This window comes from Physcomitrium patens, chromosome 6, assembly GCF_059467195.1.
Source record: "Physcomitrium patens ecotype Gransden chromosome 6, ASM5946719v1, whole genome shotgun sequence".
Classification (NCBI taxonomy): Eukaryota; Viridiplantae; Streptophyta; class Bryopsida; order Funariales; family Funariaceae; genus Physcomitrium; species Physcomitrium patens.
The window spans coordinates 8,041,945-8,069,146 of NC_143415.1; the positions used below are offsets into that span (position 1 = coordinate 8,041,945).

At 37.2% G+C, this 27,202-nt stretch overlaps 3 protein-coding genes across 4 annotated transcripts; 2 read left to right on the top strand and 1 right to left on the bottom strand.

Annotated features, from left to right (window-relative positions):
• Window positions 1-1,618: 1,618 nt before the first annotated feature.
• LOC112283851 (uncharacterized) lies at window positions 1,619-4,956 on the bottom strand. Its single transcript, XM_024523109.3, has 4 exons — window positions 4,897-4,956; window positions 3,669-3,795; window positions 3,215-3,430; window positions 1,619-3,002 (listed from the first exon to the last, which is right to left on the bottom strand). Exons 1-4 carry the CDS (start codon window positions 4,941-4,943, stop codon window positions 2,169-2,171), a joined length of 1,224 nt encoding a protein of 407 aa, XP_024378877.1. The 5' UTR covers window positions 4,944-4,956; the 3' UTR covers window positions 1,619-2,168.
• A 4,291-nt stretch (window positions 4,957-9,247) lies between these two features.
• On the top strand, window positions 9,248-12,152 carry LOC112283983 (peptide methionine sulfoxide reductase B1, chloroplastic). Of its 2 annotated transcripts, XM_073534801.2 has the most exons (6): window positions 9,248-9,600; window positions 9,882-10,045; window positions 10,590-10,704; window positions 10,853-10,918; window positions 11,064-11,261; window positions 11,543-12,152. In XM_073534801.2, the coding sequence occupies exons 2-6, from the start codon at window positions 9,982-9,984 to the stop codon at window positions 11,586-11,588; spliced, it is 489 nt and encodes a 162-aa protein (XP_073390902.1). In that variant the 5' UTR covers window positions 9,248-9,600; window positions 9,882-9,981; the 3' UTR covers window positions 11,589-12,152. The 2 variants fall into 2 exon arrangements, with proteins under 2 accessions (XP_073390902.1, XP_024379185.1); XM_024523417.3 differs by lacking the exon at window positions 9,248-9,600 and having other exon boundaries at window positions 9,747-10,045.
• Window positions 12,153-15,508: 3,356 nt separating this feature from the next.
• LOC112284055 (uncharacterized) lies at window positions 15,509-25,739 on the top strand. Its single transcript, XM_024523562.3, has 7 exons — window positions 15,509-15,852; window positions 16,595-18,652; window positions 18,870-21,674; window positions 22,613-23,390; window positions 23,659-23,813; window positions 24,161-24,364; window positions 24,868-25,739. The coding sequence occupies exons 1-6, from the start codon at window positions 15,838-15,840 to the stop codon at window positions 24,236-24,238; spliced, it is 5,889 nt and encodes a 1,962-aa protein (XP_024379330.1). The 5' UTR covers window positions 15,509-15,837; the 3' UTR covers window positions 24,239-24,364; window positions 24,868-25,739.
• The last annotated feature ends 1,463 nt before the right edge of the window (window positions 25,740-27,202 follow it).

Consider the following 27,202-nt stretch of genomic DNA (forward strand, 5'->3'; position numbering starts at 1 on the left):
ATCAATCAAAGGCCTTAGGTGTGTATATAGACATGATGGGCATGTGTATAGCAATTTGGAATGTGCTTGTAGCTTGAACCATATATATATATATATATATACATATACATACATACAACTTTTTAACCATTCAAATATATTTATTGTTAGTTTATTGATAGTAAAAATTATTCTAATAAAAATATATAAAAAAATAAATTTAATTGCTTAAAGAAAGAAAGAAATAAATAAATAAATAAATTAGAAGGATATAGGATATATTATTTTATTTTTATATTTTATATTTTATTTTAAAATCACAATAAAGTATTCTTTAATTATATTCAATTAATATTAAATTAAAATATATTAAAATATTAAAATATTAAATAAATACTCATGCAAAAAAAAAGTTGTTTGATTTTGTATAATATAATATAAAGATTTTTGTTTTTGTTTTTTGTTTTGTTTTTTTTTTTTTTTGTTTGTTTTTTTTTTCCCACCCAAAACATCTTGAAATTGTCTATGATTTTTTTAGCTTCAATTTTACTGTCACAAGTTTTGTCACATTATGAATTACTTTTTAATTTCATTAATGCAATACATTGTTAGCTTTATTTTTTTTAATTTAAATTTTATAAAATTATCATAAATTTTATTTAATTTTTTTTGCGGTTTTATGATTGATTTCAAAACACAAAATAGATGAAACCATATTAAACAGTAATGTTATTAACATATAATTTTATGTGAGTATTAATAAAATATTTATACATTTAACTATAAAAACATGAAAAATAAATTTAACGAAAGAGCTAATACTTATAAAGTAATTTTCATATATTTTTTATCTTTTGAAATTATTAACTTAAAAAATAGGAATCAGTTATATAATATTTAATGATGTATTATCAAATTTTTCTTAAATATTTTTATATTTAAGTTGTATAAATGTATGTTATTAAACTTAAACCACTGAAAAAACCAAGATTTTTATGTCTTCTACTCTAAAACATTTTGCTTATTTATAAACTGTCAAAGTAATATTTAAATTATACGTATCAAATAAATTCTTTTTAAGCACATATCTATTACTTGGATTTGTTGATCATATATACCTCAAATTTCATCTGAACATGTATTATTCCTTGTTGATTCGAAACTACTCAATGTACATGGATACTTAAAAGTTTGCTTATAAAGGTTTGTACAAAAGTGGTTTAAGGTTGCATGAATGCAAATATAAATTGAAACCTTTAAAAGAAGAAATCTCCTAAATTGACCAAGTCATTATTTAAGGACATATAAATAAAAATCACACCTATAATATTAAAAAAAGGACATGCTTCTTGTAGTATTAATAAATCCAAGAAATAGCTTTGAGATTGCATTCTTGAAAGTGTCTTTAGACATAAACTCCCTTATGTGTAGACATACACTTCTTATTCTAAGAAAACAAGATATAAATTAATGATATTTATAAAAAAAATATACCCTCTATCTATCTATTGGAGACATGTCATGGGTATCAAAGGTATGTCACGCACATGAGATGCTTTTCAATCCTAAGTATTTGAAAAAAAATAAAAAATCAAAGAAAAACATATATGGAGGTCCAATCTGCTAGGAAAAAATTGGATCGTATGCAATTTAGTATGATCTTTATCTCAATCCATTTCAATGTTCTGATGTCCCAGAATATATTTGGCCGAAATATGCTAAAATACCATTGGAATAGAAAAGCATTGGACTAAAAGCTTAGTAGCTTACGGGTCTCTGCAGCACTAAGCTACAGAATGTTGTAATCTTTGAAAGGGTTGGAGGGGATTCAAAATGCTCCACCACATGTGGTGAACAAACCACTTCGCCTGTAGGTGAAAGGGAGGCACTTGAAGACCGAAGATACCAATTTGCAGCCTTTGTTGGCTATCTAGACCGTCGAAGATCTGAGGAGATAGATTGTTTATTTACAAGAGGAATTAGAAAACTTATCAACTCAGAATCACGACCCAGTGTTTCCTAATCCTAGGATGCTGCTAGAATACCACGTGAAGCAGTTCCAAGTATATTCTCCAGCATGTCACTAGATCTGATAAGAAATCGGTGTTCAGTGGCATTCAGAAGGGATCCGGAATACCATATTTCTACACAACTTCTGAACAAAACACAATAGATCCGATCAATCCACCTCAACGTTTCATGTGCTGTTGCTGTGCCTCCACAACTTGCAGTGTTTGCTGAGCGATAGAGAGCTCCTCGTTTGTAGGTATAACCAGGATCTGCACTTTTGAACCCTTCTTATGTATTGCCTTGGCCTCTTTTAATTTCCCTTCCCCATTTTGACTGGAGTCGATTTCGATACCGAACTTCTCTAAGCCTTCACAGATAAGAGCACGAGTCCTGCCTGATGCCTCCCCTACTCCTGCACTGAATACCAAGGCATCAACCTGTCCTTCCAGCTGGAAAAAATAAGATCCTAGGTATGAGCGAATGCGATGCACGTAAACTTCAAGAGCTAATTTGTGCCTTGCATTTCCAGCTTCAGCAGCATCCCACACAGACCTCAGGTCTTTCTCCCCGCATAAACCGAACAATCCACTCTTCTTGTTCAACATGTTGGTAACCTCATCGACATCCATGCCCTTTTCAGATGCTAATATCTGAATAATAGCTGGATCAATGTCACCTGATCGTGTCGCCATAACCAACCCCTGCAATGGAGTGACACCCATTGATGTATCAATGCACTTGCCATTCCTGATTGCAGCCATACTTGCTCCTGCTCCAAGATGCAGAGCAATCATATTCACATCTGCTTGAGACTTCCCAAGGATGTTAGAGACTTGTCCAAGAAGATATTGATAGCTTGTTCCATGGAATCCATACCTCCGAATGCCTAGCTCTTCATAAAGATTGTATGGAATAGCATAATGGTAAGCGGCAGGTGGCATTGTTGAGTGGAAAGCTGTGTCGAAGACAGCTACCTGAGGGCATTCAAATATCTCTTCTGAAACTAGAATTCCCTGCATGAACAACGAGTTCACAATCGAGATTCAAACCCCATGGTAAGGGATTACAAAAAAAAGAAAAAGGAGACATAAAACTTTTGGTCTTGTAGATATGCCACTGAAAGTAAAGCCATTTGATAACCTAGAGAAACCCAAATGAGTGAACTTCAAAGCAATCACCTGCTGTTAAGATTCTGAAATAATTAAGTGAGAATTTGCACGCATACCTCAAGGTTAGGAGGATTATGAAGAGGAGCAAGCGGGGCAGCTTTTTCGATGGCTTGTTTCACACTTTCAGTGACAAGTGTAGGCCGTGTTAAAGCCTCTCCTCCGTGCACTACCCGGTGGCCAACAGCCATGACATTATGAGAACTACCCTCTCCTAAGCGAAGAAGGTCCAGCACCTTTTGAAGGCCTTGTTTGTGGTGTCCGATATCTAGACCCTGCACATCGTACCATTCGGGACAATTATTAGAAGGCTTCCGAGTAACTGCAGCACAAACAGAAAGTAAGATACTCGTGAACTCTTCTTGTATACGTGATCAACTAAAGCCTGGCAGTTTTCAATCAATTTAAGTAAAAAAAATTAATGTAAAAACCCTAAAAGTGGCCGTTGTTACCACGAAACAACTTATATAAAGCTGAAAGAATTGAAATATACAAAGTGGAGAGCCTGCTTACTTGTAGTGTCACATCCTGAGACGTTTGAACATTCTTGTGAGAGATAAAGCTTCTTTCGGTGCCAATGCCACCGACGATACCTACAGAAATGCATGTGGCTGCTTTTGCGAGATCGTAGAGGGCATACCTACAAATGTTGACGAGCATCTTAAGTAACTATTTATCACATAACAAATTAAAAAGACTTTTCTTCAAAGGAAAAGTTCAGATGAAGAGGTGAAAGGCCCCGGAAACGAGGTGGAAAAGAATGATTGAGATCCTGTAACTTACATGAGCTTTAAAAATAAAAAAATTAAACAGAGACACATACAAACATCTATTTCGGAAAACAATACCGTAAGTTTTTATAATCCTACAATTGAAGATTGGCAAGCAGAAGAAAAAGTTGCTCACCACTTTGGACATGTTCCCGTACCAATAATACATCAAGTGAATAAAATGTATCTAAATGCAAATGCCATCGTCAACATAGTACCAAATGAGAATTTTTAACAATTTTATCAGATCCACAAAAATCCGAAAATTTTCCAAATTATTAGAATCGCGAGGCTTATACTTCTCCCTTGCGAAGGATACTTCCCTGGGATTATGTAAGCAGCTTGTAAGCATGTCACGATTGCTCTATCTTCAGAATATAGCGAAGGAGAGGAAACATGGCACTGCACTTCAAAACATTAGGTTGAAACCTCCAAGATAGATTTATTGACTAAACCTTGCTTCACAAGAAAGCTGCATCATTATCCACTTTAAGCACGACAGACGATGATGTGGTCCCGACCACAACTAAGACAACACCATATATGCGATAGTACTGGCGAAAATTTAAAATCCTAGAACTCTCAAATTCAGCATGCTTCGTCGAACAGGAGCATTACTTAAATCGACCCTTCAAGCAGAGTCAATACATACTTTATCAAACTTCTTCAAAATAGCACAGTCACGGATATCTTTAATTTCAGGAACTACGACGATTAGAGCATCAAAGCTTGCATGAACATCGCCTCGATGTGCAATTAAAGGGTATCTAAATATAGAATAATTCTTCGAAAATAATCGAACACCTTCGACAAGGATGGTTTGAAAAAACAGTCGCCAGGCCTTAACCCCACGCCAAACAGCAGGACGCACTAAACGTAATCGAATTCGCACCAAATCCAGCGCAATATGATCAAACTAAATCTTAAGCAAAGCAAAGAAAAACAATGGCCGATTATGCCGAAATACTCACTTGAGCGAGGAACTCCCCGAATTGAGAACAAGCACAAACTTCGCCATCGCTGCAATTCGCGAGGATACACTCCGCCCTTCACTCACTCCGTTGGCTTTTGCAGAGACGGCCCCAATCCCGAGGTTCGGTACCCTACCACCGTGGATCACACCATGTCTGTTTCTCGTCCACCAGCCCTCAGCAACAGTCTCATTCATCCATGTCTAGCTCATCCAATCTTCTCCCGCCAATTTTATGGGTGAACCACGTAAGCAGCCACCTACTCCTCCACGTCGGCACCCTCGAATCGAGGACCGTCTGTTTATTTGTTTATTCTAGCTTCCAACATCAACTAATATTTGTACTCTATAAAATTATAACTAATATTTGTACTTTATAATATTACAACAAATATTGTAATGTATAATTTATAAAAAAATATTGTAATATAATAACTTAATTTTTGTAATTTTGGTTAATAAATTGGTAAATGCCATAAAAATATATATATATATATATATATATATATATATATATAATGTACATTTAAATTGTTATGGGGCTTTGCAAATTAATTGGTTCGAAGTAACTCCAGCTTGAATTGGTGCACAAGTTGTTAGTATTTATAAATGATTTAAATCCACACTCTTACACCATGGATATGTGTTTTGCAAACACTTATATGAACGTTTTTAGTTCTCTTGTATCAATTATAGGAAGATGATAATCATATAGATGTTCATACCATTATATTTTTATTTTTGGAAAACATACTTTTCTCTTTTCTTAAAAAAATAGCTTTTATTTTTTATTTTTTTATTTATTCTCTAATGGAAATATGTATTGCTAAATGTAATCTAAAATATACCTGTAAAACTTCTTTTTAATACAACATGTTGGCAATGTACATCAATAAGCTTCAAAATTGTGTGTATGTGTGTGTATATATATATATATATATATATTATACATATATTTCTTGATTTTTTTGTTTATTTTTAAAAATGGAATTTAATTTTTTTCATTCAGGTGAAGATGATACATTATATGCAATGTCCCTTAATAGTTTCAGATGTCTTCTGCAACAATGTTGAGCTATTTTCAAAATACCACAGTTTAAAAATTCTATGTTCTTCTTATTAATATATTTTTTATTGTAATTTTTGGCTATTTTTTAAATAAATAAAAATATTATTAAAAATTAGTATAGTTTTTAAACTTTATTTATTTATAGATCCCTTTGACTAAAAATAAATTATTTTAAAACTTATGATAAAAAACAATGAATACTTTTTGTAAATAGTTATCTGATCAAGGAATTGACACAACTCCAAAACTCTTCAATACATTGACTTATCTTAGAAGCCAAAACATGAAAAAGGTGACAAATCTAAGCAAATAAACTTCATTTCAAAACTATATCACAAGTAATAAACAATAACACAAACATATTAATAGCCCTTACTATCACCTAAGTTTGATATTAGAACATTGCCTATAACAACACTCTCACTTACAATTTTTACCTTAATCTCCAACTCTTATTCTAAAATTTGAAAATTTGAAATAAATATCAAAGAAGGATTTTACTTTTGTTTCTTAGTCTTTAACTTAAGTGATACTAAAAAAAAGACAAAATCTATGTCCAAATAGACAAGGCATTTGGGTGGAAGATAAAACCATTACTTTACTTTTAAAAAATACTAAAATAAAAGATATCGGAGGTATAAAGTTTCAATGAAGTAAGAAACATTATCATTGTAAGTTCTTGATGATTTTACCAGGCATAGAAATTTTGGTGTACTTCCAAAAAATGCCATAATGAGGAATATAAGAGATATGAAGTTTTGATAAAGTAAAAAGTAGTGCCAATAAAGTATCTTTAGTTAATTGCAGTAGTAATAACATCCCAAAGAACTATTGATCTTATCACAAAGAATTCAACTTAATACTTCAAAACATTTCCAATTTTTATTTTGAAGTCAAAATTTGAAGTGACACTCTTGTTGTGACACTCTTGTTGTAGTACCAAAGTTACATTTGAGTACCTTGTATGATTTATTCTAAAGAGAAGGAGTGTATGCTTATTTCCTTTGGAGTTGTGAAGAAATTCTAATGTCAAGCCAACATTTATCATAAAGTCCAAAAGAGAGGTTTGGCAAGGCAAGGAAACAAGTTAAATAAAGATGGAAAGAGATAGCAATTGGAGAGTAGTCTATCCGCCACTGCAGCAAAAGACCTATGTAAGATGGATTGAGGGTACTTTGAGCTTGCCTTTCTAAATGAAACAAAGATAAATCAAAAGTGTGTGTCTAAGACAACCAATAAGATAATCCCACATATCCTAACTTGATGCATAAAAGATGAAATTTAGAAAAACAAAATAATCCACAATATAGATTTATAGAATTGAAATTTGTGTGTGTGAATGTTATAAGGTACTACAAGAAGAAGAGGAAAGGGATTGGAAAGAGAGCAACTTTAAAGCAAACATCTTATTTGAGTCAAGAAAACATGACTTAGCACAATTGTTCATCATGAAAATAAACACATTTCATTTTCAAGTGTTTTGACATCACTATTGCAATATTTGAGAGGATTTTGCTATAGCAAGCTCTAACATTTAATATAATCTATATTACACTTAATAGTACAATCAATTAGAATATATGATTCTAAGAAATAGAAGTCAAATAACAAGAATAATATTAAAAATAATAAAACATGGACATTAAAGTAGTTGATAGTAACCTTATATCTCTCTAAATAAGCAAGAAGATAGAAGCAATTGCAACTATTTTATCTACATGTCTATATTTAGTAGTATCAATATATTTATTATATCAAGTATATTATTGGATTTTTTTAATATTTAATATAAACTGAATATCCTTAAATTTATTAATAGTAATAAAATTATTCATAAAGGCTGATTTTTTAATAAAGTTAAATTTTAAATTCTTTTATTAAAGAATTATTTAGTATAATTTTATTAGCATTTTTTTCTTTTGAATATAGTAATATTTTATATTATTAATTTTTAAAATAACTTTAGAATTATAAATTGCTAGTTACATATATGAATGATTGATTTTTACAATAAATCATGTTTTGCAATGACATACTATATCCAAGCTCTTTTATTAGTATTTGCAGCACCAATTTGTAAAAGGAGAATTAAAAATGCATTAAGTACTCAAAATTTGATTTTTATGATTGAAGATTTCTTCCATAATGAACATTACAACATCTATAGAGTTGAAATAAAGATGTAGAAATGACCATGTTAAAAAAAACATAGTCTATAATGTCCTATTCTTTTTAAATAGGAAAAAAAAAAAAAAAAAAAAAAAAAAAAAACTTTTTTTAATACCGTCATATGTATGTAGCTTTACTTCCACACCTTACACATGGTATTGCAAACTTCTAAGGCACAAAACCTATTAATTTGATATTTATTTCTTTCTCACTAGTGAAATTAATAACTCTTGAATAATATATACCAACTCTAAGAAAAATAGAACTACATTGATGTGTGTTCTTAATTTCAAAATCTTCTATATTATAAGTAGCATCTAAAAAATCTAACATGAAATCTTACTATGGATAGTGATTTATGCAATGTACAGCTTATTTAATAATATATTTGGCATTCCTTTACAACCTAAGATTAACTATTCAATTATAAATGAATTTTTAAGCCATATATATATATATATATATATACATACACACAAAATATTAACATATCAAAGAATTACATGAAAATATAATCTTCTTCACAAAAACACAAAAATAATCAAATTTTACATTATCATTATATATAAAATATAAATTAAGAATGCTATGTTTTTATTTATAAATTTATAGTATTTATTGATTGAAATGTATTTGGTTACAATTTTATATATTATTAACCTAACAGTATAAGTCTTATGAAACATCGAAAACTAATAGGTATTTTAAAATAAATCTCATTTTATTTATTTTACTTAGTTAATTAATTGATTAATTTAGATTCTTTTCTAACAAAATAATAAATTAGCACTTTCCAGAGAATCTAGCACGTTTTTCTTTAAGAAACGATTAGACAAAACATTCAAATTGTACCTACAAGATTTGGTAACATTCATCTAAATCAAAAATTCATAATCAATTGTTTTAAATACATTAACCTACTTTAAACACATTGATATTAGTTAATTTTGAATCGATCTCTTGTTTTTATTAATTAAAATGCACAAGAATTATAACAATCTGACATATAACATATTTACATCCTATATTTGAATACATAAACAATAATAATAAAAAATTACATTTCTATAAAACAACTAATACTGAGAAGAATAGAAGAATACGAGGCCGTGCAAGTTTTTCTGGCTCCGCGGGTGCTTCTGGCTCGCATGCTGTGAAATTGTGGCTATGGCGAAGGGACGACGAGGTGAAGCAGGAGGACGGGAGAGGACCATAGTCGGCATGGAGTGAGTGTGAGAGAGAATAGGCGTTGATTTCTTTCATTCTTTCTTTCATGCTCTCGCTGTTTTTCTTTCTCGAGATGGTGCACGAAGCTTTGCAGAAGCTCGGGGAAAGCTGGAAAGCGGTCATCCAAGTGCAAGCCCAAAAGTTGTGGCCATGCAAGCAAGGCTTCGTGAATTGATCGTTGTCACCTCCACCACCACCACAACAAGCCAGCCAGCCAGCCAGCCATCGATCCATTGCCAGGTCTGGATTACACACTACCGTCGTGGTGTCAATCTCTTAGATCCTTCCTGAACTTTCTGGAAACGACCAATTGTCGTGTGGAAGTGGGAGTTGTGCTTGTGGCAATTTCTCTGCAATTCGCCCCGTCGGTGGTGCATTTCGTCGGAGCTCGTTGATTGTTGTTGGGTTTTGGAGGTGGGTTTCGCGCGAAGGTGAGTGTTGGAGGATAGAGAGAGGTGGGAAGCGGTGCTGTGGCTGAGGTAGAAAATGGTTGCCGAGAGTGTGTTGGTGTGTAGGAGCAGTGTCGTCGGGGCTGGATTGCAGAGCTTTGTTGGAGAGGGCGCGAAGAGAGAGTCAGCAGGGCCAGGGAGAAGCGTGTTTTTGGGAGCTCAGGTGCAGAAGATGGGAGCGGGTATGTCCGCGCGGTCGGATGTGCGACCTGCAGCAGTTCCGAAAGCTTCAGGAGGTATGTGGACAATTAGAGCTCCTTTTCTGCTCTGGTGGATGAGTAGTAGATGGTGTTGCATTGCCGTTAGACATGGCTCTAGCAAATTCTTCGTATAGTGTTCCTTAGCTCACGCTGCGAGGGTTGAAAGTCCTCTACTAGGGATTGAAGAACTGGGCAATTCAAAATTCTGGTTTGCAATTGAACACACCGTTTTGCTGCGATCTATGACTGGAAATGAAAAGACAAGTAAAGGAAAGGAAAGGGGAAAAAAGAAAAAAGAAAAAAGAAAACGGTCGCGTGAATGTCGTTTGCGTGTATTTTAAAGGTTTAGAAAGGCCACTCGGAGCTTTGTGCGTGCCTGTTGAGGTGAAATGTTTACATGGCTTAGTGCGAATTTCCTCTCAATATGAACTCGGGATTGTATCCAAAAGCTCGATAATTTTTCTCGTAGTAATCGTTTCCTCAGATATCTGCCATGGCCATCTATGTACAGTAGATTTGATGCCTAGAGTTTTGTTCCACTTGTGAGGACTGTATGGCTGATTTTTGAGGAATGATGCAGATGTCAGTGAGCAGACTGACTATAAAACATTCAGTGATGAGGAATGGAAGAAGCGTCTGTCTCAACAGCAATTCTACGTCGCACGCAAGAAAGGCACCGAAAGACCTTTCACTGGGTACTCGTCATTTCACACCATGATAAATGCATGCCATTGGTTAAATGATCTCAATTTTTCAGAGTTTGATGGGCTAGGATCACGGATGATTTCGTGCTTCGATTTGTTCGTACAACCTGCTGTAACATAATTAGTGTTGATGGTGCAGAGAGTACTGGAACACCAAAACAGCAGGAACATACCTATGCGTTTGTTGTAAGACACCATTGTTCAGGTGGGGGCTCATTCTACTCATCGTAGCATTCCAACTTCCTCCTTTCCTTATTCAATGTTCTTGAACGATTTGAAATGCACGAGTAGTTGATAGCTTAATCTGGCCCTACATTGTTTTACCGAAGTGGCGTTGAATGTTTTTGCAGCTCAAAGACCAAGTTCGACAGTGGTACCGGATGGCCATCTTACTATGACACCATAGGTGACAATGTGAAGTCACACATGGATTGGTCGATACCCTTCATGCCCCGCACTGAGGTTGTGTGTGCTGTGTGCGATGCTCATCTGGGTCATGTCTTCGACGATGGGCCGAGGCCTACTGGCAAACGTTATTGTATCAACAGGTGAGTATTTGCCCTGACCATCACTTAATATCAGTGTCAATCTCTCTAAACATGTCATTGTTAGTCATGACCATACGTCTTGGTAACTTCTTGTGAATCGAGGTAATGTTCAAGTGTTTTTTGTTGGTTTTGTGTGTTAGTTTTATTAATTTCTGAACAATAATACATTATCATGCTACTTCTTTGTGGATATTCAAAGATGCTTACAAGAAAGTCTTGAATTTGCTTAAACTAACTTGTGCTTATGGGATGTGTTTTTTATTTGCTCTCCTCTCGTCCAGCGCGGCGATTGATTTGAAGGCCGAGAAGCAAGAAGAGAGGAACTAGGTACGTCAAGGTATAGGAAAGGAGGAAGCTGAGACAATTCAAAATACCAAAGAATATACCAGTTTCGCTGTAATCTGTACTGGGCTATATCTCTTAAAAGTGACATATGGCATTTTTTTCGAATGCTTCTGAGTGTATACACACCCTTTTAAAAATGACGTGAGAGCTTGATTTCAAGTGTACTGAGTGACCCTTATCGTACTAAGGTTGAAGCTTCAGAATTGGACCCCAAGTATTGGAGCAGAATTATAGAATTGTGTTGGTCGCTGCTACAGCCTGCATGGAATTGGAAGGACGATGTATAATATAACCGTACAAGCATTTCTGGAGATGAGAACGGTAGAAATCAAATCAAACCTGGCAGAGAAAACCATTTATTGGGTCGTCATGTAGCTGAAAAAGTTTTTTTCTACCAAGTTTTTGTACTTACGACGACTAAATGGTTTCTTTTAGGTAGTTCAGCACTCCTCACCACTTTGGCAGTAGACAGGAACTGCTTACAAATACACTGTATACAATATTAATTCAAACTGGTTCTCTCAAATGGTTCCCTTTTGAAATGGACATCTGGACAGTCGCCTAGATCTCTCATTCTCATAGCATCAATGCTTTAATATATTTTAGTCAGTTGTGTTGACAGTGTTGAGATTTTACAACTTGGTGTAGGGCCTTGTGATTCAACTTTTATGAGACCTTCAAATTGATATAGAGTTAATAACTTGAGGAGGCAGATTGACTGCAAATTCTTTACAAACAAAAACACCGACCCCGATTTAAATACAGCTACAAACTTGTTTCTTCTTCTTCTTCTTCTTATTATTATTATTATTATTATTATTATTGTTTTGGTTTTATTCGTGAGATTGTGTTCGTATGTTTGTTCGATTTTGTTCACTTATAAGAAGTAGTGGCTCAAAGCACACCTTGACTCTTTAGTAAACTTTTGAGCAAAACTACGAAATATTATTCGAATCAGAAGACAGTCGTAGACCCAGTGAGGATCAAAATCACATCATAAGTGTTTACTACGGGAACAGTGTGAGTTTGGAAAAGAAAACAACGAGTGTTGAAACGTGTCTTCCTTTTCGTCAACAAAGCATGATGCAGTGAAAAAAGCCAATGTGGTGCAACCCACCATTCAGAATTTGGAGGAGATTGATGAAGAATTGGGAGGTTTCTGTCATTGGCTGCTGCATGTCAGAGAAACTGCAAAGTGATGTCAGTGTGAGTTTGAACAAGAGACTGGGAAAACAAGTATTAAAACATGTTCTTCCTTTTTGTCTACAAAACATGATGCTATGGAAAAAGTCAATGTGGTGCAACTCACCATTCAGAATTTGTAGGAGATATGGGGAATTGGTAAGTTGCTGTCAGTGGCTGCTGCAAGTTTGTAGAAACTGCTTAGTGATGCCAGTGACTGAGGCCATTAAGCCTGCTATGTTGTGGACTGTTAGGTCATGGTCTCATGACTTCCATGAAAACCACACCAAAAACAGGGACCCCACAACTCTTCCCTAGAAGCATCTCTCTTAGTCTCTGCCCTTGTTCACTGCTTCAAAGTCCCTTCTGCATGTCATGGCTGGTGGTATACTCCACTGCAGACACATTTTTCTTTGGTTTTCTTACAGGTGATCCAAGACTGTTGGTTAGTTTTCATCTTGGTAAGGTGAATATTCTAACACAGAAGGTAGGACAACACCTAGCACCCATGCTCCATGATGAATGTAAACCAAGTTGGTAGGACTTCTAATATGCTTTCTGGTGTTACTCTTCAACAAAGTGCAAAGGAACACTGCATTAGCATGGTAATAATATATTACAACTATTGTTCTGATGATGAAATATGTTTCTGTGTGTATATATATTTGTATAGAAATGAACAACAGTTCAAGTTTCTACACCAAGATTGCTTTTGTGATGGTTACCAAGAAGATCTTTTTTAGTATCCAAATTTTAAAAATGGTGCTATTTCATGTGAAAAAAAAAATATATATATTTTTTTAAAAAAAAATGTTACACCACAATCTGAATCTCCTACATCCCCCTTCCCCCTCAATCCTTTTTAAATAAACATAAATGACACTATAATTCTTTGACCATGAAGCACTCAATTAAGAGATATGAGTATGTTTTGATTTATTCATATATACACACACATTGAGAAAGAAAGATATATATATATATATATATATATATATGAAATATGTTTGTGTATGTATGTATGTGTATACATACACACACACACACACACACACATATATATATATATATATATATATACATAATACTACCCAGCAGTCACAGTTTTAAAAATATGGTCTTGATGTGTAATCAAACCTCCATTAGCTCACATTTTAAATGGTGTCTAGGTGAGAAGCTTAATGTGGAACATGTGGAAGAATTCAAACTGCAAAAGGCAGCACTGAATGAGTGACCATTTTTCTTTTTTCTTCTTTGGTGTACAAAATCAATAATTTTGAGGCTGGCTTATTGACAAAAGAAGCTGATGTTTTTCTTGCATGTTTTTAGAGTACCAATATGGGCATAAAGAGATAAAGATGTGATGCCAATTGTGGACTCTCAGCCTGCACCACACTGCATGCACAACAGGTCCCAAGGAGGATGGCCTCAACTATGTCAAAGAAAGCTATCTGAAGAGACTGACAGAGTTTGTTAAAAGAGCATGATTCTTGGGGTTGCCATATCACATACACCTCCAAAATTGTCAATGCCATAATGACAAAAAAATAAGACTCAATCCCCCTTTAAGCATGCAATGGCAAGCTAAAGGACAGGCAACTGCCACCAAGGCCAGAAATTGTCTTCCATTGAAACCCACTCTTACTTGTCAGTCAGTCACTTCCATACTAGAAAACACCCATCCAGCTCACTCTCCATGCCAGCCTTGGAAACATCAAGACAACACATGCACAAAACAGAGTTTAAAATAAGCAGCAAATGGATTTGGGACAATGCAAATGGGGTGAGTAGCATGTCAGTAGTGACAGCCCCCCACACAACCCATTAATCAGGAAAAGCTAAAAGCAGCACAAACACAAATTGTGGATGTGCAAAAATAAGTCACAAACCAAGAGACATATAGATTAAAATGGAAAAATTATATATAGCCTATCTGGAGCCAGGTACATAGATAGACTCACTCGCTCACACTATTGCTCCACGCGTTGTGATCCCTGTGATCAGGGTGGGCTGGTTGGCCGGCAGAACTCGTCAGCTCTGGCAACGGGTAGAAAACGGAAGCAACGGGAGCCACGACACGAAGAAGTCTCGGAGACCCAGAAATGGGCAGGCTTTGTCAACAAACAGCGGACTAACCGGGAGGGGGTGGGGATGGGCTCAGGCTCAGGCTCAGGCTCGGGAATAGATAGGTTCGGAAGAAGAAGAAGAAATACCGGGCAAGGCGGGGTCAGGTTATGTAGGGGGAGGTTTCGTCGGGTGGGCGGGGATGCCGGCGGGCATTAATCGGGCCCTCAACCCGACAGAGTTGTGCACGTTCACTTTCAGAGCGCGACGGGGAAGGGTTCGCGGAAATGAAGCGGGGGGCGGTGTTGGAGTAAACAACTTAAATTTGGGAGGGCTAGATTTGCAGTGACCCGGCGAGTGTTTGAGCAGTGGTGAGCTGTTCCATCCGGCGGTCTGCAAGGCCCACTGGTGCTCCGGCCCCCACCCCTGCCTGCACGTACTTCGATGAGCACTGGGCCTCTCGCCGGCTGTTGGATCTGGACCCCTCCTCCTCTCCCGGAACATTCGAAGAAATTGTCTTCCGAATAGCCGGCCTAGGTTGAGTAGTGCAGGTGGCGAGGATTTTTAATTTTTAATTAAAAAACAATTCCTTATTTTTTTCTCTTAATGTGTTGGAGATGCAGACTCACTTGAAAACGCATTATGTTTGTGTAGTCTTGGATCGTAGGTTTTGTTTTTTTGGTGAGGTAGTGGCGATGTGACGCTAGGGCAGTCTGGAGGGGATTTTTAAAGGATTGTAGAAGTTGGAATTTTTTTGAAGCAGGCGCGCGGCAGTTTTCCTTTTAAAAGAAAAACAAAACTTCAAGGTTCGGACTGCTGCGCATAGGTTTGGGATGTGATGCATGGAGTCCGCCCGTAGTTTGGTGTTTTTTTTCGTGTCTGGTGTATGTGGTTGGTTTGGATCTGGTGGAGGACCAGGAATTCGCGGCCGTTAAGGTTTGGTATATGGTTGTACGGGAATGGGAGTTTCATTTCGTGAGCCTACATGGAGTCATCCGAGGTGAGATCTGCTTCCAGCTTGATTGCTGATGATGATGTTTTGTGAATCACTGATGCTGGGCTACGGGTCGGTACGGGAGTGGAATTACGAAGTGGATCACTGTGCGTCGCTCATATTTTTTTTTCGGATTAGAGAGTCGCAGCCTTATGAGTGGTCTATTTTCGTGGTTTGTGGTGAGCGTTGCAGATCACACTAAGGTTTAGGGTTTTAGTGAAATCCTGGATTGATGGGCGTGATACCTTGCGTCCAGGAGTGCTTATTTTATTGATCCTAACATGAACATGTTGCGCTAGAAATAAATGACCGAAACAGGAAGTTGTCCGAGTTTATGGCATCACGTGAATGTGAGATATGTCTCGAGTTCGGTTTCGTATTTGTATCGTTTGGTGTCCCGAACCCTGTCTGTCCAGGAAATGACTTGGTCTTGCGATCATTAATACCCACGCAATTGAAATGTTGATGAGAAGGATGTGAATCATATAATATCACGATCAGCTGGGCTTCAGACTTGTGATGCGGTTGTCTTTTAAATCTGATGCCAAGAGTGACATATTTGTCGATATCATCCTGTTCATTGGTCTACCCAGTTTAGTCGGTAACCACTGGTATCCTGGACTTCTTGAGGTTAACCTGGAGATTATTGCCGCTATCGTCTTTGTAGGCGGGGAGTTTGTAACAGGAAAAGTTAGTCAAGGAGTGATAGTGTAAATATAGCTCTGAACATGCTCAATGATGAATTCAGGTACAGGATGATGTAGCTTCTTCAGAGGGTTACGTGCAACGACCGAAGGAACAAATGATGGGCGATTCAGGAGAAGCGCACAATGATGCTGAGACATCCAATGAGGAATCCAGCATGCAGTTCAATTTTGTAATTGAGGACTTGAAGCAGGAGCTTCGAAGGCTGGAGGAGGAGAACCAACTTCTGAGGGGTGCATCCAATGAATCCTGCCAATTGGTGGACGTTTTGCCGCTAGAGGACACGCGTCTGGAGGTGGAAGGTAGTGAGGTAGAGTTGTCAATTCGCGAGGATGAAGTCGAGGGGCTTAAGCCAGTAGCAGAGGTTGAGGCACCGAAGGCACAGTTTCAAATAGTCAATGAAAGTCATGCTCAGTTAGAATCCGAGATATCAGCTTTCAAGCACGAGGACGAGGATGAGGTTTGTAGGTTATCTAGTCAATTAGAATATCTTGAGAAACAGCTCCGTGAGCTTGAGGTAGAGCACGGCAGTGTTTCAGTGAAGTCTAGAGATTCAGAGTCCGCCCTAAACAATGTTAATGAGGAAAATATTAAACTGACGAGTCAAGTAGCGGTTGTTTTAGAAGATAGACAGAAAAGGGAAGAGAAGCTTGTTGGTTTGCTGGAGACTTGTCAAGAACACGTCTGCGCTTTAGAGGTCAAGCAACATGATTTATTGTCCACTATTGAGATATCAAACGCTGCGATACGCCAGCTTGAATACAGGAATGCTTCGTTGTCGAGTGAATATGATGAGCAGAAGCGAATCGCAGAGAGAAAAATTTCGGGTTTGGCTTTTGAACTCCAGATCACACGGGATCAGCTTCTCGATCTGCAACTACAGCTACAGGGCCTCCGCGAAGAAAATACGCACGTTGTGATAAAAGCAAGCAAGCTAGATCAACTCGTGGAGGAGTTAAAAGCTGACAAGCAAAGCCTTAGCAGTGATCTTGAACGACTTGTTCAAGAGAAGGAACGAAGGAATGGGGAATTAGAGGCTGAGCTCAGAATCTGTAAGGAGCATGTTCAGAGCTTGGAGGTGGAGAAATCGACATCAGCGACATTAGTTGATAGTCTTAACACCCGAGTACGAGAGCTAGAAGAGGACAACAAACATCTCATAGATGAGTCCAATGAAGCTAGCCAATCGGTGCAGAATCTTTGGGAACAGCAGTCACGGCTTATTGAGGGTTACAACAAGCTTGAACAGGATAAACTGGCAATAGAAGCAGAGAGAATGGAGTTAGTGGCTGGTATTCAGACAGTCTGGGAGCAGCTGCGGGCAGCTCATGAGCGTGAAGCACTGCTCACCTCTGACTTGCGAGAACTTAGTGAAAGAAGAGATGTTGAGGAAGCTATCTTCGAACAAAAGATAAGGAGTTTTGAAGAACAGTTGTTAGCATTGGACAAGGAAAAAGATGAACTAAGCTCCAAGTCTGTAGAAACTTCCCAAGCCCTTGAGGCGTTAAGACAGGAAACCTCCCACAACATCAATACTTTGCAAGAGGAGAAGCGTGAACTTGCAGAAGAGGTTGCTAAACTTGTGAAACTGAAAGAGGAAGCAGAGCAAGTGATAGACTTGAAGGAGATTGCTTGGGAAACGCAAGTCCGAGGTTTAGAAGCTGAGAAGGCCGAATCTATCAGCAAGGGTGAAGATCTGGAGCAACGCTTGCAAATGTCAGGAGAAGAGATAAAGAATCTGATGGATAAAGTAGAAAATTTTAATCAACTCATTCAAGAATTACGAGAAGAAACGACTCGGTTGAAGAGTGAAATTGACAAGCTTGAGGAAGTGAAAGAAAGGCAAGAAGGAGAACGTCTGGAACTAGCAGCAGAGTTGCAGGCTGCTTGGGATCAGATCCAAGCAGTTCGAGATAGCGAGGCCAATCTAGCCACAGAACTCAGTGAAGTCAAGGACCAGAGGAGCAATGAGAAACTGAAATATGATGGATTAGTTCTGGAGCTTCGTCGGCAGCTACAAGAAGTTGAAGTGAAAAATTCCGAAGCAATAACTAAAGTTGGGGAATTGTCTAAACGACTCAATGAGTTGCGCAAGGAACAGGTATTTCGTTGCAAGTTCCTTGATTGAATTAGGTGGTCTTGAATCCTTTCTCTTGCAGGCGTAGTATATCTGGTCCTCAACATCATTGATTTCATTTCATCCGTGCTCAATAAATTTCCCAGTTCGACTACAATGCAATAAGCTATGGTAAAAATTCGAATATGATGTACTGCACCTAATCGCTTCACTATTTCCTTTATTTTACTTTTGCTTACAGGAACTACAAGATGAGAACGGTCGCTTGGCAGCCGCAATAGCTATGCTGGAGCAGGACAAGGTCAGAATGCTGACCGAGAACGAACTTTTATTTGAGGAGAAAAAAACTCTGTTACATCGTGTAAATACTCTGGAGTACGACAAAAACAAAATGGCTTACGAAATAGAGGAACTCAACCAATGGCTTCAAGGGCCAGCAGCTGAGAAGAAACAGCTAGCAAAAAATTTAGATGAGACAACTCAGCTGCTCAAGGGTTTGGAACTGCAAAACTCTCAGTTGCAAGAAGAGAAGGAAAAGATGCTAGAAGATACTCAAAAGCTGCATGATGCGATCAATATCTTGGAGAGAGAAAAAGCGAAGTCGTTGATAGAACATGATGACTTTACCCGGCAGTTGGAGTCCCTTGAGGAAGAGAAACGCCATGTTATGAGCATCCAGGAGGAATCCAATCTCTTGGTCCAAAGTTTGAATGAGGAGATTAATACTCTCAGGGAGGGTTCCACAAGGATGATTTCTGTTCACGATGTTAATCTTATGCGGATTGAATCCTTAGAGAAGGAAAAATCTGACATTGAGAGAGCGTTGGAAGATAAGAGTGCTGAGTTAAGTCACTTACATTTGAAGAACGCTGAGAATGTGGACCTTCTTGTAAAGGTTGAAGTAGAGTTATCGCAAAAACAGATGGAGGTTGATCTGTTGAAGGACCGTGTCCTTGGTCTGGAGGATAGTAGTTCGAGCATGAAAGAATCACAAGAAAAGTTACTCTCTCAGTTGCAGGTTTTGGAGACCATGGAATCTCAGTCATTACAGACAATTCAGGAATTGACTGATTTAAATAGCAATTTGATGGAGCAGCTTCAAATTTTGGAAGTAGAAAAAGATACGAATGAGTATCAGCGCAAAGAGTTAGATTCTCAGCTTGTGTCTACGAGTGATGAGAAAGTTCAATTCCAACGTTCATTTGAGGAATCACGAAATGCGGTGCAAGAGCTGCAGGTGAGAAACTCCGAATTGAGTGAGACAATTCGTGGACTGGAAGAGGAGTTGATGAAACGGCATGACGAAATCCAGTTGATGAGTGGTCATTTGTCTAGCTTGGAAGAAGAAAAAGATAAGCTTCTCTTTGAGCAGAAAAAGCTATTCGCTCGGATTGAGTTGGCGGAGAAAGAGGCAATTGATTTTAGGAAGTCGATTGATAGCTCGAATTCTGTTCTTGGGAAGTTGCAAGCAGAGAACTTAGAGCATATCAGCAATACCAAATTTCTGGAGACCGAGATGGAAAGAAGGCAAGTGGAGGCAGAGAGACTTGAAGAGCAAATGGAGAGCTTGTCTACTGCACATCAGAATGCACTCCTTCAGCTCCAAGAGTTGGTAGAGGAGAGAGATGAACTGATCAAGGCCCTTGATGCATCCACTTTATCTGTTCAGAAGCTCCAAGCTGATAATGTAGAGCTCTCAAGTAAATTTTCTTCTGTCGAAGAGGAGTCGAAAAGACTGCAAGCACAGGTTTGGGAAACTGAAGAGAAGATGGAGAGTTTGTCGACTGTGCATCAGGAACAACTACTTAAGCTTAAGGCTTTTGAAGAAGGCAAGGCTGAATTGGTGGAGTCTCTCAATGTCTCCAAATTGTTTGTTCAAGAGCTGCAAGCAAAAAATGTTGAAATATCGGATAGAGTTAAGTTGCTTGAAGAAGAGGTGGCGCGAAGTCAAGCTGATAGACAGACACTCGAAGAACAGGTGAGGTCTCTGTCTACTGCTCATCAGGATTCACTCCTCCAGCTGCATTCCTTGAAAGACGAGAAGGCTAAATCGGTGAAATCTCTTGAAGTTTTCAAATTTTCTGTTCAAGATTTGCAATTAAAAATTGTAGAGTATGAGGGCACAATCAAGGTATTTGAGGATGAGGTGGACCGACGGCAAGCAGAGGTGCGGAGACTCGAAGAAATAGTAGAAAGCCTGTCTACCGCACAGAAGGACTCGCTCCTCCAGCTTCAAGTTCTGAAAGAGGACAAGGATGAATTAGTGAATTCACTTGATTCCTTTAATCTACTTGTTCAGAAACTACCAGCGGAGAATCTAGAACACAGCAGAAAAGTTGTTTTACTGGAGGAGAAGATGGAGAGCAATCAAGCAGAGATGCAGTTGGCAGATGCTGCCAGTAACCTTGAAGAAGTACAAAGACGAAAAGACAAGATAGAATTTCGGGATTCGCTAGTGCATAGCTTTGATGAGAAGAGTTTTGGAGAGACGTCCAAGGATCATGGTTCACATCTTTCAGGGCAGTCACTGGGAGATGAGAAGGTTGAAGATGCCTTAATTTTGAAGAATTGGGAATCTGAGAATTTGAAACTTAGTGTCACCATGAGAAACCTTGAGCTAATTATACAGGAAGAGCGTCAGAATTTGAAAGAGCAGGTTCAGAGATTGGAACTTGAGAAACAAATCTTTGAACAGGATTGCGCTGCGAAGTTACGCTGTTTGGAAGAGGAAAATTCTCAATTGCTCATATCCCTTGAAGAATCGAAACTCGCTGCTGGGCATCTTCATGCACAAATAGCCTCTCTGGAAGTCTGTGTACATGATATTGGGAGAGACAAAGACGAATTGGCTAACCAGATAATTCTGTTACAAGAGCAGAATGGTGACGTTGTTACAGAAAAGGGTCACCTTCTGAGTGAAATGCAGGGCTTGGGGGAGCAACTGCAGGACTACGCGAAAAGATTCCAGGAAGCTGATTATGATGCAAAAAAGTACAACGAGGAAGCACTGGAGCTTGCTAAGCAGTTAGAGACATTTAAGGAACAGGTGCGCATTCTCAACATATCATTGCAAACAAGCATCAAGCATATGCAAGAGATTGTATGAAGATACTTTCTTAATGTCATAACTATAAACTAGAGCATGTTTTTTGTATCAGTCTTGGGATTTGTCAATAGTGGCAAGGAGTGGTCATTTCTCAGTAATTTGGAATGGTTGCTTCGCTGGTTAATGACAGAAGACTCACGAGAATTCTATTTTCATTACTAGTAATGTATGTACTAGTCTTCGCCACTGTCATAGTTGTATAAGGGGTTAGGTTTCATCGGTATAGTCATAATTCATAAGACATTCTTCCTAGAATTATCCCGCGAGAAATTTGAACGGCTTATTCTGTTTTTTGATACATTTTTGAGGATAAAGCAGCCAAGTCTGTTTTTTGGATGAATTATGTTTGTCTTCTCGAGGGTTATATGCTTTCACGTGCTTCAAAGGCATCTTGTACGCATGCATTCTTGTGTAGTAGTATTGACTTTAGCATGTTGACTCATTATAAGATGCATGTTAGTGTGTTGATCACTTCGTAAATTCACTAAACAGGTCACCAGTTCTGAGTAACGTCTAATAGATACATATACTCCAATCAGAACCACAGTTTCAAGTTACTGAAACTTCGTAAATTGGTTGTGTATTTATAATTCTCTTAATAAATAAAGAGTAGATATGGAGTCAAAGAGTCGCTTCAATTCATTGGATTCGTCTATTAAAATTCGAAGACTAGAACGTGCAAGACATGTATGGATGTCTTGTTCTATTCAAGAGAAGTTACAGTGGCTGGATTTCTAGAGATTTGTCGTATTATTAAAATTATTCCGTTTTGAAGCCTTTTATCGTACTTGATTGTATTCAAGTAGCATCTGAGGTTTGTTTCTGAAATTCACTTATTCTAAATACTTATTCCTTATTTGCGGTCCTGGACTTTGCAGATGGTTAATTTGGTGGATGAGAACTCAAACCTGACCAGGCAGCTGGAAATGTCAATGCAGTTAGGATGCTTATCCACGCGTAATTATGACCATGTGAAAGATCTGCAACCTGGTCTTGATCGACAAAGTTTAGCTTTTGGGCTACCCAGGCGTAATGACGACCTTGTGAAGGATCTTGAGCCTGATCTGGATCGGCAAGAGTTATGTTCTGAACAGATGGATGTTTCAGACTTGACTGTTGCAAATATGGACCCAATGGAGGAGCTTCAACAGGCCATTTTGGGCTGGGTAGAGTTTATTATGGCTGTTTGTCAGGAGCTTGCTAAGCTACTGAGAAGTGTTGGTGAAGAAAAGGAAAAATTGGAACGAAAACAGGGAATAAGTAACCAGAAGGTAGATATTTTGACAAGACTGTGTCAGGAGCTGGACGATTTGATATTGAATGTGAGAGAGAAGACGAAGAGATTTGCTGAAGAGCTGAGTTTTCTGAAGCAGAAATTGGTGAAATCAAGAAGTGAGAGGGATTCGCTCGATGTTGATGGTGATGTTTGCGTCGAAAATTCTCAGCATCCCTCGGTGGGAGTGTTAGTTGAGGATCCAGAGACAATGCTGGAGCTGGACACCTGTCAGAAGCTGCAGTTACATCACGAGGGGAAAACAGAGCTGGAAGCACATGTTTGCAGTTTGTCTTCATATTTGGAGGATTCTCAAGGTCAATTAAAGGCATTGGTTGTCAAGAGTTCCACAGGAAATCCCTATTTGCTCACGTCCCGAGCAGGCAAGTAGTTCTGACGCATGGAGGATGTTCCTTCTTAAATCCTTGAATTTATGTTGTAGTTGCGCAGTTTGTACATACGATTGTGAACGCATGATTAATTCGACCTGAGATTTTTGTATGCGTATATCAGGTCTGTATTTATTGTAGTGCCTAGAGACTCTTATTCTGCTTGATCAGCCATTTCTATGTCCTTGTAAATAATCGATGTCCGTTTATTTGAAGTGTTCTAGTTTATATGAATTTTACTAACTGTTTTATGGTGCAGCAGATGGTGGTGATCGACAGGGATTGGCTTGCTTTTCAGCGGATGGGAATTGTATTATCAACTATGGGAGAGAACTTAAAGTGAGAAGAGACCTTAAGGCTCTAGAGCACGAGAAGAAAGAAAAGAAAGAGAATGCCACACATTCTACATTCTCTCAGGTTTGTAGCTAAGGACGAACTTCTGAGACTGTTCTGTATTGCTGCTTATTACCCTATCTGAGCACGACCACGAAAATGTGATTATTTATTTTCAATCTTCAAAGAATGTTCCCAGTAGTGTGCAATGTTTGGGGTTTATGGATGAATACCACAACATGTCCGGAGGCTGCGTTAATAGAACTTGCAATAATTTGACTTTAAATGTAGTTCGTATCATGCAATAGATGTCGCCAGAGGATAAGTTTGTATAGTCCTATCATTATCTTAACGTTCTGCGACATAGTGATGCATGTAGAACAGCCATTTAATATAATTATTGACATTTTAAGATGCATTGGGTTTTACAGAGAAATCAAACGCCGGCACGAAACTTCAAGAAATGCAAAGTCACCATGCCGCAGCCCAAGCGCAGGTGGATATTCTGATTTTTGTATAGTGGAAGAGAAACAACAGCCGTTCGACGTTAAGTTTGGATGATCCTTCAGGAGGTGGTGTTTTCATAGTGACATCAGCATGCTCCCAAGGTTTCACATTTTGCGGTTGATTTAGAGGTAACGCGATTCATCCAACTAGTGACATACAGAAATTCTAATGAATTTCTGTATCTGAATAACATTCCAATTTTTGTCTTATTGTGAATAGGTGTGAGACTCGCACACGATTCAGAACTCACAGGTGACGAGGGCTTGTATTGTTCAATTGTCATTATTTTCTGCTGAAAAATATGTTCACAATGAGAATATAGAATGTGACTGATAAACCTTGAGAGGATCCCCCACATTCTAATGGAACAATCTGCATTAAATTTGTTCTCAATCCTTCGCTAAAAACTTGTTCAGGATCCTTTACTAAACTAATTCACCATTTTGCTTCTGTTTGTTGCCTGCGCTAATAGAATTATCAGTCAGGGATTAAGGTAATGTTTGATTTGTAATTACGGTAACCGATTTATTTTTCTGCTAAAGATGAGGATTATTGACTGGGACTACTATTACCAAGCTACGAAGTTCTTGTGTCTACTGAATTTAACTGTGATCTTTTTATCTGTTTATAGGAACTGCGGGAATGGACTAAGCTTTACAGTTTTTTTTTATGAAAATATGGACGATAATCTTTTCTTTTTATTTAGGCAAGTGGCCATTGGCTGCACGCCAGGACCTCATCTTGTTTGAGGTTTAAGGCTGAGAATTAAGATCACTCGTGAAAATTTAGTTTTGGATAGTCTTCTCTTACGTCTTTGTCCCCCGTTCAGTTAATGTGAGGCTCCCTTTTGTAAAGATAGAATAAACCCAGAGGGATGCAGTCCATTGAGATAGTTGTGGGAACACGAAAAGTGGTGAGAGGTTTTTATTAGGATTACAAGTATAGCATAGGATTATTGGGCAACCTTTTCTCTACTCCAGGTGAAAAGGGCTTCAATTTTACCATCAAGCTGAAGACTGGTTTAAGACGGCTTGGAGCATCGTAGCAAGGGCTCCGGAAAATTCTTGAGACACAATTGCTGAGAATCAAGTTGTGGTGAGTCATGGGCCTTTGGCTGATAATATATAATCTTATCAGTGGCTTATGTTACTTGTCACCAGATAATGAGACGAAGTGTTGAACGCAGTTTCACGGTTCAGCTTTCCTCTGTTCAGGATTGATGATCCCTTCCGCCGCGACCACAGTTCTGGTAATCGCGCATGTTAAGAAGTTAAAGTATTGTGCCTTTTTCTAGTTACCTTCGAGTTCTAAGTAGATTTAGTGAAGTCGTTTCAAGTTCTTGTCTGTTGCGTAGATTTAAGAGTGATCTGTTCACTCTCGGCAGGTAGTTAACATGAATACCTTATCACGAGTTTTGCTCCGGTGATTTTTTTCACCTAGTTGCCTCACTGTACTCTATTTTCTCTTACCTAAACTTTACCCGGTTGGGTATGTTCATCTCAAGTTAACATCCGCAATCTTGAGGATTCCCAGTCTAATTTTGTGACAGTTAAAGTTTTAGGCGATGAGTACTGCGTATGTGGATAGGCTTGATATGAAGTGGAAATGTAGCATTTAGAGGTCACTATGTCCACATTCGTTGCGACTAACCCTCGATGTAGGTTAAAAACTTTGAATTACTCTGCAAAGATTTGGTAATCAGTTACAGGAAAAACCACCTATGGGCGCCTTGACTTGTCAAAAATAATCTCATAAATATGTTCTTTCTGAAGTTTTAGATTACATGGTAACAATTTTATTAACCATCCTTTTTTCTTTTTTTTTGGTTTTGTATCTTTTTGTTCCTATACCCTAAATTTTATTATAAACCCTATATTTAGTATATGTAGTACTTCTACTAGTTAACATTTATCTTCATATTAGAATTAATCAAAGCATTTGACAATGTTTTATGACTTTTTTCTATTTGAAATCATCAAAGGTATATAATTTAGTTTAGTATTCATTAACATGTCTAAACTATTATCTTCTACAGTAGAAGTAGTTGTATGCATTAATAAAATATCCATTGGATCTTTTTTGGTATCACAAGTGTATTTAACTACTCATTATGGTTATAGAGATGTTAAACTTTGGGAACTGTTGGGTGGATTGCTTTTAGTGCGTGGACCTCCTTTGTTCAAAAAAATAATTAGTTTTGTTGTAAATAAGATTTTATTTATTTTCTATTTATATTAAGAAGTAACAACAATAATAAACATTTTTTGTTTTTCTGTTGTATTATTTAAAAAAAATAATACCCAAAGGTTTGTAAGGACAAAAGAATTGAAGGTTGAGATAACAAAAATACAAATGGATAAGGATATATCAAATTTTGGTATTAAAGTAATAAGTATAACATGAATCATTATTCAGAATCCAAACTTATTAACTTTGGCATGGAGAAGGGTCTACTCAATAAAAAAGGGTTGTATACCCAAGAGTCCTTTACACTTTTAGATTGAGAAAGCCAAAATGTTTTCAAATCTTCAAAGAAAACTAATAAACAATTCTACCATATAGTTATTATGCAAGGCTTGTTCAGCTTGCTATTAATAGGGCTGATACTCTATCCACGTAAATTACATTTGAAAATTATTTCAAAGTATTCTGTATATTTATTTTATCAAGTAGAAAATAAAAAATTATTCATGATTTTTTGATCTTTGTATACAACTAAATAAAATGCCAAAAATTAATTAATTAATGAACTAATTTTTTAAAAAACTCAAAAAATAAATCACATTAAAAATAAAAATTATTAGTTAAACTTTGCTTTCTTGGAATAAGTTGACTAGTTAATTTTTAAATTTAGATATAAAAATTATAAATCAAGATTTCTAATTGGTCTTTTTTAAGAGCAATGCTTTATTTATTTATTTATTTATTAATATATTATATTAACTACTTATACATTCTAAAGTCTA